At 40.5% G+C, this 12,541-nt stretch overlaps 2 protein-coding genes and 1 non-coding gene across 3 annotated transcripts; 2 read left to right on the forward strand and 1 right to left on the reverse strand.

Annotated features, from left to right (window-relative positions):
* The first annotated feature begins 5,670 nt into the window (after window positions 1–5,670).
* Window positions 5,671–6,871, forward strand: LOC110782545 (uncharacterized). Its single transcript, XM_021986712.2, has 3 exons — window positions 5,671–5,823; window positions 5,878–6,156; window positions 6,692–6,871. Exons 1-3 carry the CDS (start codon window positions 5,671–5,673, stop codon window positions 6,869–6,871), a joined length of 612 nt encoding a protein of 203 aa, XP_021842404.2.
* LOC130471096 (small nucleolar RNA R71) lies at window positions 5,932–6,038 on the reverse strand. Its single transcript, XR_008931774.1, has one exon. It is a non-coding gene; the product is annotated as a small nucleolar RNA R71 (small nucleolar RNA).
* A 10-nt stretch (window positions 6,872–6,881) lies between the features above and the next one.
* On the forward strand, window positions 6,882–11,060 carry LOC130469858 (uncharacterized). The gene is made up of 7 exons (XM_056839371.1): window positions 6,882–7,124; window positions 7,341–7,407; window positions 7,848–7,902; window positions 9,470–9,811; window positions 10,111–10,195; window positions 10,298–10,621; window positions 11,004–11,060. The coding sequence occupies exons 1-7, from the start codon at window positions 6,882–6,884 to the stop codon at window positions 11,058–11,060; spliced, it is 1,173 nt and encodes a 390-aa protein (XP_056695349.1).
* The last annotated feature ends 1,481 nt before the right edge of the window (window positions 11,061–12,541 follow it).

The raw sequence follows: 12,541 nt of genomic DNA on the forward strand, positions 1-12,541 counted from the left end.
ACACACAATCTTTGATGATCAATTTTGGTCTTCAAGTAATCATCAACATGATCTAACCTAGATCTTTGTGATTTGTTGCCAAGTGGGATTTATACTTCTGAATCTTTGAACTAGCCAAACAGATTCAAACTTATATCACATTGAGTAAATAAACCTATATTCACTCAAATCTGTGTGAAATAATAAAGTCATAAAACCTTTCTTTAGCTTTGAACTCTATCGTCTAGGCGTTCTAACAATAGTTCATATCTTTTGTTACTTTCAACAAGTAAGACTAGCTTGTATTGAATTGATCTAGAAATCAATCAACTTTCAAAAGTCCATCAAAATAGAGCTTATGAGTGTTAACTTGTTGATATGGTCTAAGCAACAATGCCAAAGATTAGTGGAACTCAAATCAAGGGTCTGATTTGAACCTAGTAAAGTTTTATTGTTAAAGAGTTGTTTGTTTTAATCAAGCATATTGACTCAACCCGTAAATGACCGTTTCATTCAAATAAACAAACAAACATTGTTTTTGTTCTTCTGAATGTGAGTCTTTCTGTGTTTGAAGTAGAAATTTAGGTATGCTGATTATGGAACAAAATAGCCATTAAGTTCCAGCCTTTGAAAGGACTTAAAACAAACTAGATGACCCTACAACTAATGTAGCATTGCCATGCTTCATTTCCCACTTGTAGGTCATTAGTGTAGCCTAGCTTCCATTGTTTGAGTTATTACCGAAGTAAGAACCTCAAGCGGTATATGATACCAAGGAAGTTTGATTGCTAGGTCACTTCTCTTTAAATATTAACTTTTAGGTAGAAACGGAATTGTAAATTCCTTTCATTTGTTCCTTTGTTTTCCTATTTCTTGTACCCTTTCTTATAGTCTTAAGAATTGAATTCTTTAGAGTTGACTTTTATACTTTGTTAGACATGTCCAATGTCACTCCAACAAGGTTCTTACCATTTTAATTTATGTTGAATATTTTGTTTCAACTAGATGATCTTACCAGAAGCTTCTAAAGTTCTCTAAGCATCGATCTATTCGAATGTCTAGGGACTAGACTCATTCGAGAATTAAATGGACAAAGATGTTAGGTTGTTAACCATTGGTAAAGCTGAGCGTTTAAGCTCAATGCTTTATGATCTCAAAACTACAGTGTATTTTGAATTCACAAGCACCAATTGGTTTGCCTTTCGATTTTGATACTCGAAAACAACCATAAAAGTCGCTATAAGAAACGTACATTTTAAATTGCTCATTTTCTCTCATTTCCGTGAATCGTTCTTGGATTCACTACCAATCGAGGAAAGTTACTGTTACCTTTCTAAAAGGATTTACCGCAGTGCAAGATATTTAATTATAAACAATAATTAAAACATACATTGAAGCATGCAAAGTCTAATCATTTATCATGAGTAATAACTTGAGAATTAAAGCAATCATGCAATTGAAACAAGTTATTAGCATTTTATTCGAATTTAATGTTCCGGCAGGTGTGAATAAAATGATTCCAAGACCCTAAAACCATTGAAGAATTAAGCACATTATGTATTTTGACTCAATTCTAAAACATTTTAGGTAAGCAAAAGCCTTTTGCTAATAGTCTAGAAACTACTCTTGGTTGATAGGTACGTCTAAGAACTTATTAGGTAAACCTATCGATTTTGCCACGACATAAAAGGACTCCTTACTTATATCGTTGAGTTTCACCAAAACTAACATGTACTCACAATTATTTGTGTACCTTACCCCTTTAGTATCGATAAGTAACACTTCGCTATGGCGGAAAACTATTACTAAGATCGATGAATAAAGGATATCCAAGTAAGTGTTATTTTGGCATGGCACCTTTTAACTCAATTTTTTTTTAAGTTTGGAACTTAAGGCTCTTACTATGTTGGTTAGATTTTAAGTGAACTAAAATCCTTAATCATGCAACATAATCAAGCTTTGATCTCATGCATATTTAAGACATATTTAAAGGCAATAAATAACTTAAAACATGCATAAGATAAATGTGATCTAGTATGGCCCGACTTCATCTTGGAGCTTCAACTTCAAAGTCCGTCTTGAAAATCTCCGTGGGAGGCGCCATTTTCTTCAAATAGGATAAGCTATAATTAAACTAATTACAACTATTTGATGGTACGCAGACCATATTTGAATTGAAAAACAATTTTGGTACTTTAGACCAATTACATTCAAATTAATGGTACGCAGACCATATTTTCTATCCTATTTGGGCCATACTAGTCACTTCATAACCTGCAAAACAGTACATATATAATATATACCATTCACCCATTCATTATCATGAATGGCCCACATAGCTGGTTAGTAAAACACGTTATGCATCACATAAATATTTGCAGCAATTAATTAAGGGCACCAATAATCTACCAATTATTCAGTCCTTATTAATTCTAATCAAGTTGTTTAACCTTAAGGGATTCGTAGACCAAATCAAGAGTTTATGACTAAAGTTGCTCCCACTTAAACCAATAACTTTATATGCTTTACTAATTTTAAACATAAAAATGTATTAAAGCTCATATAAGTTTAACCGGAAACATACAAGTTTAATTAAAATTTAAAGCTCATATAAAATTATAATTGAATCCATTTATTTAATTTATTTTCAGTTGAATTAAATGAATTTAAATTAATTCAAGGATTTAATTTTAGTAAAATAATTAGTATAAAATAACATTTATAATAATTATAATATTCAAAATTAAACTCCAAGAAAACAATTTAAATTATCAATTTTAAAGTTAATTAATATTATTTCCGAACTGAAAATTCAAAATCAAAATCAAAACGTACCAATCGTCGCAAGACGAGGCACTTGGGCTTGCGCCCAAGTCCCATCAAGCTACGAGGCAGCGCGCCCCGCTCGATTGATCATAGCACAAGGCACACACAACCACACGCCACAGCTGGCCACGCAGCGCGCAACCTTGTGCTGTGTCGCGTGTTGCTGCGCACGCCAGCGCGCGCTGAGCGAGGGATCGCTCCCTGCTCGCGCGTTCTGCTTGCTGGCTGGGCGAGCCAGGCGCGCTGTGGCGCGGCAGCATCGCTTCCCACACGCGTCTTGCTCGTCGCTCGTGCCTTAAATCGTCGCCCTCGCCCATCGTATAGCACACACGACACACACGCACAGGCTCCCTTGCCTCGTGCGCGCGCCATGCGCTATGTTGCTCGCTGCATTCGTACCGCACGGGCGACGAGCTCCCTTGCTCGTCGTCGCATGCCCGCACTATACAACACCCCTTAAGGGTAACACGTAGCTTCCTTTAATTCAAAATTAATGACAAATTAATAAAACATATTAATTTCATAATTTTAGGGCGAAAAATCGAAAATTTATTAATCAATTAATTTCCGATTAACTTGGATTCAAATCTAGGTCATAAAAATTTAAAATTTAAAATAAATTAACAATTTTTATGGTGGATTTTAATCATAGATACCTAATTAAACCATTAATTAATTATGAAAATCAAATTAATTCTAAATTATTCGATTTTCAACAAATTAATCATAATTACAAATTAGGTTGTATAATTAACAACGCTAGGCATTCAAACTTGTTAAACATATACTGTAGGTCAATCAAAAATTCAAGATTTATCAACAAGAATCGCAAATATTTAATTTAACATCTTAAATTTACAAACTTTTGCGTTCGAAAAACTAAAACCTTCGAAAAGTCATAGTTAAGCTTCGAATTTGGGAATTATGGGTTCGGCCGAAAAATTCTATTTTTGTCAAAATTTTAGAATGCCTTTTACATGCGGAATTGACACAAAAATCACTCGATTTGGATGAGTAACGAAGAAACTGCCGAAAAACTGCGTACATATAATTAAATAAATGCAATTTGCAATTAATTAACAATTACGAAAAATTAATCACCCCTTTTAATTCCTTGCAAATTTGTGAAATTTAACCATGTTTATGCAATTTAGATTATAAAAATAATAAGAGGCTCGTGATACCACTGTTAGGTTATGATTCATATGACAAAACATAAATCATGCGAAAAAACCATAAAGTCAGGAAAGCATATTATTTACACATAATCATTTAGCATAGTTTAGATGCATACACTTTGTTGCGTGCCCTCCCTAGCTGCGCCAGAACCGAACAAGAACAAGTCTTTAGGACTCCAAGTGTTGTCCCTCCGTAGATAGTCCACAGCATGTCCGGATCCGCCTTAAGCTTGATCAACTAGAATCGCCCTCAAGGTACTTGGAATTTTCGGCAACTTGTAGGCAATTATGTGACTGAATTTTTGCTCTCAAAAATCACTTTGAACACTTGAATACTCGATCTAAATTATGAGCCCTTAACTCATATTTATAGACCATGGAATAAGTAATCGAATCCTACTAGGATACGAATTAATTAAATTAGAATCCTAGTAGAATTCTTATTTAATTAATTTATCTTTTAGGATTAGGAATGAGCATGACCCGCAAACGTGCAGGCCATGCCCGAGCATGACCCGCAAACGTGCAGGCCATGCCCGCGCACAGCCCACACGGCCGCTCGGCCCACGCGAGCTACAAACCCACGCGAGCTGCAGCACACTGCGCGCGCTGCCACGGCCTGCTGGGCCTGGCGTGGCCTTGGATGTTCGTGTGGCGCGCTTGGCTTGCTGGGCGATGGCCCGGCTTCGTGCTGGGCCTTCGTCTGGCAGGCCTCGTCCGATGCTAATTCGTACGATACGCTTCCGATTAAATTCCCGATTCCGGAATTTATTTCCGATACGAACAATATTTAATATTTTCGATTCCGGAATTAATTTCCGTTTCGAACAAATATTTAATATTTCCGTTTCCGGAATTATTTTCCGATTCCGATAATATTTCCGATTCTGACAGTATTTCCGTTTCCGGCAATATTTCCGATTCCGGCAATATTTCCATTTCCGATAATATTTTCCGATACGTACCATGTTTCCGTTTCTGGCAACATCTACGACTTGGATAATATTTATATTTCCGATACGATCCATATTTCCGTTTCCGGCAATATCATCGTTTCCGAAGTATTCATTTCTTGCCTGTGACGATCTCAGCTCCCACTGTAACCAAGATCCGTCGATTCCGAATATCCATAGATGGAGTATTTAATGCCATTAAATACTTGATCCGTTTACGTACTATTTGTGTGACCCTACGGGTTCAGTCAAGAGTAAGTTGTGGATTAATATAATTAATTCCACTTGAACTGAAGCGGCCTCTAGTCAGGCATTCAGCTCACTTGATCTCACTGAATTATTAACTTGTTAATTAATACTGAACCGCATTTATTAGACTTAATATTATATGCATACTTGGACCAAGGGCACTATTTCCTTCATCTTTGTCTATGCCCAGGACCGTAGGTACTAGTAATCTTACTCCGTTAGATCCTGAGCCCGAAAGAACCTTTCGTAGACGAAGAAATTTCATTGCAGAGTGTGGGAATTACTCTGATTCTGATCATAATATTAGCGGTCTTTTTCCTTCAGATACAGATACAATTTCAGAGATAGAGATGGGTGACGAAACACCACCACCAGTTGAGCCAAGGCTTACAGACTATTCTAAGCCAAGTCTGTCTGTGCTACCCAAGGCAATCATGCCTTCTATTGCAGCTGAGACCTTCAAGATTGAGCCTGGATTGATTAACATGATTGAGAGACACCAGTTTGGTGGGGAAGCAGGTGAAGACCCAAATCTTTACATTCAATCTTTCATCCAATACTGCTCTACCATCAAGCAAATGGGATTAACTCCGGAGCAGACTATGGAGATTCTTTTTCCGTTCTCTCTGAGTGGGAAGGCAAAGTTGTGGATCAATGGGTTGAATCGAGCAGCTATGAAAATGACTAACTAGGAGTCTTTGGCCCTTGCATTCTATGTGAAATATTTCCCACCTGAGAAAACAGCTCGTCTGAGGAGCCAGATCATTTCTATTACTCAACAAGCAGATGAGAGTTTGTTCGAGGTCTGGGAAAGGTTCAAGGATCTACATAGAGAGTTCCCACACCATGGTTTAAGCGACTGGTTCTTGATTCAACAATTTTATAATGGTCTGGGTAATGACTCTAGACTTATTCTGGATTCAGCTGCTAGTGGGAGATTCATCCAACTTGCTGTGACTAGAGCTTTGGAGGTGATTGAGGAGATGGCCATTCATAATGCCCAGTATGGGAATCCTAGAGGCCTATCTAACAAGGGTGGTAAGCATGACTTAAATTCCATAGAACAACTAACTGGCCAATGCTCAATCTGCTCAACCTGTTAGTGTAGCTGCAATGAATTCTCAAACCGTCAATGTCTGTGATAGTTGTGGGATGCCTGGTCATTACGCACAGGAATGTAGGAGCTCTATTGAACAATGTAACGCATTCTAGTCCTACAAGAAGAATAATCCGTACTCCAATTCTTACAATGAGGGGTATAAAAACAATCCCCTACTATCATACATGAGTACTAATATTCAGAACCCCCAACAGGTCTAACATCCACCACCACAACCATCATATCAACCACCACCATAACAATCATACCAACCACAGAGTAGCTACAACCAACAGTCTAGTGGACCACCTGGGTTCCCTAGACAACACATATCACCTCCACCACCACAACCTCAACCCACACAATCTGACCCTATGCTTGTAGAGATGAGGAATATGATGTTGCAGATGCAGAAGTCTCTGAGTGAAAAGGATGCTAAAATTGATGCTCTTACCGCCCATAATAAGATCATTGATACGCAGTTGGCACAGATGGCTACTACTCTTGCAGGGAGACCCCCAGGTCAACTCCCTTCACAGCCCGAGAATAGGGAAACTGCAAATGCTATTACATTGAGGAGTGGATGACGTTCCTTCTATGCCCGTTGAGGTTGAGTCTGAGGTGTCTGCTAGTGGTATGGTTAGTGAGGAAGCACCAAGGGTGGCCACGGATGGTGAACAAGCTGAAAAGGTAGTCTGTGAAAAAGAGGCTACAACTGAGGTTAAGAAGGGGACATATATTCAAGTACTTCCTATTGTACTCCCCTTCCCAAACCGGCAACTCAAGAGTAAGCTAGACAAACAGTTTGACGAATTCTTGGATGTGGTAAAAAACTTGCAGGTAACGGTTCCTTTTACTGAATTGATTTTACAGGTTCCTGCATATGCTAAGTTTTTGGAAGATATTTTGACCAGGAAACGTGCTTTTTGTGAGGTGGAGACTGTAGCTTTTACTGAGGAATGTAGTGCTTATTTACAGAACAAGTCTCCACCTAAACTTAAAGACCCCGGGAGTTTTTCCATCCCATGTAACATTGGCACCGTTTTTATTGATAAGGCTTTATGTGATTTAGGTGCTAGTGTGTCTGTTATGGCTTTGTCTGCCTGTACTAAATTGAACATGGGTGAGCTTAAGGTTACTAATATCACCCTACAAATGGCCGACCGTTCTGTTAAATACCCCTTAGGTGTTTTAGAGGACGTTCCCGTTAGAGTAGGTAAATTCTACATACCTGTGGACTTTGTAGTACTAGACATGCAAGAGGATTCCCAAATTTCCATTATCTTAGGTATACCCTTCCTTCACACGGCAGGGGCAGTTATTGATGTTAAAAGTGGGAAATTGACTTTGTCTGTTAGGGATGATATGGTGACTTTTAATCTGAATAGTTCCTTAAAGGTCCCATGCTAGAGGAAGAACAATGCTATCGAATTGATGTAGTTGATTTTATTATGCGAGATAACGTCTCCCAAGTTCTCGAAAGGGATCCCTTGGAGGCAGTGCTTTGTTGTGAATCCTCTACAGGTGATAACAGTTCTTGAAGGGCTGAAGTGAATGCTCTAGAGTTGGCTCTTGATGGTGGAGAGTCTGAACCCGAGGAGAGCACCAAATTGAGGAGGTTAGTTCGGCCGGTCTGTTCTGTAAAAGAGGTAAAGAAACCCGAACTTAAACCTCTTCCTGCTAATCTTAAATATGCATTTTTGGATGATAAACAACTTTGCCATGTAATTTTCAGTACTGCACTTGATGCAGACCAGTTATCCCAACTTCTTATTGTGTTGAAAAAGCACAAAAAGGCCATTTGGTACATTATTGACGATTTAAAGGGTATTAGCCTGATTTTTGGATGCATAAGATACATCTAGATGATAATAAAAAACCATGCATTCAACCCCAACGTCGTTTGAACCCCATAATGCAAGATGTTGTGAAAGCTGAAGTTATGAAATTGCTTGATGCGGGTATTGTCTTATGATGTGTCTGATTCTAAGTGGGTGAGTCCTGTTCAGGTAGTCCCAAAGAAAGGGGGGACGACTGTGGTTAGAAATGAGAAAAATGAGTTGATCCCAACTAGGGTAGTTATAGGGTGGCGCATGTGTATTGACTACAGGCGTCTGAATGTTGCTACTAAAAAAGACCACTTTCCCCTTCCCTTTATTGATCAAATGTTGGAAAGGCTAGCCTGTCACAAGTTTTTCTGTTATCTGGATGGTTACTCTGGTTTTTTCCAAATTCCCATACATCTAGACGACCAGGAAAAAACCACTTTCACCTGTCCCTATGGTACTTTCACATATCGTAGGATGCCCTTTGGCTTGTGTAATGCACCTGCTACATTTCAACGTTGCATGATGAGCATCTTTTCTGAGTTTATTGAGTCTATCATGGAAGTGTTTATGGATGACTTTAGTGTCTATGGTACCTCTTTTGATTCCTGTTTGATTAACTTGACTAAAGTTTTGAAAAGATGCGAAGAATGTAACCTGGTCTTAAATTGGGAAAAGTGTCATTTCATGGTTACTGAAGGGGTGGTCTTGGGACATTTGATATCTGATAAGGGCATCCAGGTGGATCGAGCTAAGGTCCAAGTGATTGAACAATTTCCCCCTCCATTAAATGTGAAGGGTGTTAGAAGTTTTCTTGGTCATGCGGGGTTTTGTCGCCGCTTTATCAAGGATTTTTCTAAGATTGTTAAACCACTGACCCAGCTCCTCCTCAAGGATGCCCCATTTTTGTTTACTGATGCTTGTCGTGAGGCTTTTGACAGGATTAAACATGCACTAATTTCGGCTCCTATCATCCGTTCTCTCGAATGGGATCTTTCGTTCGAGATAATGTGTGATGCAAGTGACTACGCAGTTGGGGCAGTTTTGGGTCAGAGAAAGGAAAAGGTCTTGCATGCCATCTACTATGCTAGTAAGATCGACCTTAGGTTAAGCTCAAGTTAATTATGCTACTACTGAGAAGGAGCTTCTAGCCATAGTCTATGCCTTGGACAAGTTTCGCACTTATCTGATTGGGTCCAAGGTAATAGTCTATACTGACCATGCAGCCCTTAAGTATTTTCTCTCCAAAAAGGAAGCCAAACCCAGGCTTATTCGATGGATACTACTGCTACAGGAGTTCGATCTAGAGATTCGCGACAAGAAAGGGGTTGAGAATGTGGTTGCAGACCACTTGTCTAGATTGAGGTATGATGATGGTAAAGTGTCTACACCTATCGATGATTCATTTCCGGAAGATCATTTACTTGCACTTGCCAGTCAATCACCATGGCTCGCAGACTATGCGAACTACATTGTAGGGGGTATTCTTCCGTCCGATCTTACATATCAACAGAAGAAGAAGTTCCTACATGGTGTTCGATTCTACTTTTGGGATGATCCTTATTTGTTCCGTGAAACTGCTGAAGGGTTGTACAAGCGATGTGTTCCAGAATGGGAAGTTCATGGTATTATCAATAGGTGTCATTCTTCACCTTATGGTGGTCACCATGGACCTTCGAAGACTAATGCTAAGTTGTCGCAGTGCGGTTTCTACTGGCCTACTATGTTCAAGGATGCACAGGCTTTTATTATGGCTTGTGATGCGTGCCAGAGGGTCGGAACATTTAGAGGAGGTATGAGATGCCACAGAACGGGATTCTTGAGGTCGAGGTTTTTGATGTATGGGGGATAGACTACATGGGACCATTCCCATCGTCCAAGGGTAATCTGTATATCCTTGTTGCTGTAGATTATGTGTCCAAATGGGTGGAAGCCGTTGCCTCGCCTACTAACGATGCTAAGACAGTCATCTCCCTATTCAAGAAAATTATCTTCCCCAGATTTGGAGTTCCAAGGGCCTTGATCAGTGATGGAGGTTCACACTTCCATGAGAAGCATCTGGATGCGCTCCTGCGCAAATATGGGGTATATCATCGCACAGGACTAGCCTACCACCCTCAGACGAGTGGGCAAGTTGAGGTCTCCAACCAGGAGATCAAATCTATACTTGAGAAAGTGGTGGCAAAGTCTAGGAAGGATTGGAGCGACAAGCTTGATGACACTCTATGGGCGTATAGAACTGCCTTCAAGACACCTATTGGTACTTCCCCGTATCGGTTGGTGTATGGTAAGGCATGTCATTTGCCGGTAGAAATGGAGTATAAAGCTTATTGGGAAATCAAACAACTCAACATGGATGCTAAGTTAGCCGGTGTGAAGCGGCTACTACAGTTGAGTGAGCTAGATGAGTTTCGGTTACAAGCCTCTAACAACGCCCATATCTACAAGGAAAAGACTAAGCGGTGGCACGATAGTCGCATCCTTCATAGGGAGTTCGCGGTGGGCGACAAGGTTCTATTGTTTAATTCTAGGCTTAAGTTATTTCATGGAAAACTTAAGTCTTGATGGTCTGGGCCGTTCACCGTGACCATGGTTAGCAAGTTTGGATCCCTTGAGGTAGAAAACAACAATGGTGAGCGTTTCAAAGTAAATGGGTATCGTCTGAAATTGTACCATGAAGGGGCTACTATAGGAGTGGTTGAGGTTCAACACCTCAATCCTTCCGCCCCATGACATGCATATTTGAGGTAATGAGGTCGAGCGGGACCTAGAAACAAACCAGCGCCTTGCGGGAGGCAACCCGTATTTTATCGCTTTTAGTAGTGTAATTTTGCAATTTTTCTTTTCTTTTGTGTGTTTTTAGTGTAATACTTTTATTTGGTGTGTGTTTTAGTGTAGTTTTTGGTATTGGAGGGGTGAGAAGAGGGAATTTTACTGTTTGGGTGTTTAGCAGTGTGTAGGTCTAAGGCTCCCAGTTCGAAAAAGTGAAAAAATAGCTGAAACAGAGTCCTTTGCAAACCGCCCGGTGGAGACCGGGCGAGGCCTGCCCGATCGGGCGCGTACCGAAATTGGCGGACCAGTTGATTTTCGCCCGACCGGGCTAAATTTTCCCGATCGACTCGAATGGCGAGTAGAATGCCCGATCGGGCGAAGCTCTGCCCGATCGGGCCCGCACTGAAAAAAGAAAAGAGGTCAATTTTTATCCGACCGGACGAATGTTGCTCGATCAACCTGTTTGGCGTGTAAAATGCCCGATCGGGCGGTTGATGATGAAGTTAGTATGAGGCCGAGGGAGAAATCTGGGTTGGAGAAGAGTTCAAAAGTCAGTTTCGCAATCGCATGATCCGGATCGGTCGAGGTGCGCCCGATCGGGCGCACGTCGATCCAGAGAAAAGCTTCATGTTTCGCCCGATCGGGCGAACCGCTGCCCGATCGGGCGATATGCGATTTGTGCGGGTTTAACTCACGAACCCTCATCTTTCCTTCATTCCATACTTCATCTTCAACCTCAATTCTCTCTATTCCTCCATTAAACCGCAAACACCAAAACCTTCACACCTCCATAACTCCTTCATTTCTCCACCAAATTCATTAATCTTTGCACAAAATTCTTCCTCTCACCATCCTCTACAACCTCCACCCATTTAATTTCAACTTTCTCCACTCTCCACAAAATACCCAATTTCCCCCAAAAACCCCAAAAATCACAAAAACTCAGATTTTCAACTCCTACCATGACAAACCGACCTAGAAGGACTTGCACCATCACTTCAAGGAACCAACAGGAGGCTTCCACAAGCCGGGTTTGTCAGCCAACACCACCACCACCGCCGCCCCAGTTCGAATCTGATCCGGACTTTCCACAAATCGTCATTACTACGGATTGGCAGCAGGAACGACTCGCTCACCTCAAAAAGAGGGAGGTAATTCCCACACGTTTTATTTGTCAGAAATCATTGCATGAGATGAGAATTGAACATGATGTAAAATGGGTGTTCTATGGTGTTGGCATTAAAGACATGTATAGTATGTTGCGTCTGAATTTTAGGAGGTTAACACTTGAGTTCTTGAGTTCTTTGTGGTTGAATAAGAATGGTTATAGGGATATCTCTACTGTGCATTTTCGTTTGATGAATCGGGATATCCATTTGAGCATTCGTGATATTGGTAGGATATTTGGTTTGTCGACTGACCCCAGTAGGAAGGCTGGGAGTGCTCATAATAATTGTGAGATGTGGGGAAAATTGACCGGAAATAGTAAGCTCGGTAGTATACAACACTTGCATGCTTCCCGGATTCAACACCCCGTCCCCATTGTGTTTTACAGATTATTGGGGTTCACCATCTTTGGGAGGGAGGAGAACCAAAACATTAGGAGCACTGAGTTGGAAATCTTGGGTGGTTATGTGCTGGAGGGGGAGGATAGGTATA

The sequence above is a fragment of the Spinacia oleracea genome, chromosome 3, assembly GCF_020520425.1.
Source record: "Spinacia oleracea cultivar Varoflay chromosome 3, BTI_SOV_V1, whole genome shotgun sequence".
Classification (NCBI taxonomy): domain Eukaryota; kingdom Viridiplantae; phylum Streptophyta; class Magnoliopsida; order Caryophyllales; family Amaranthaceae; genus Spinacia; species Spinacia oleracea.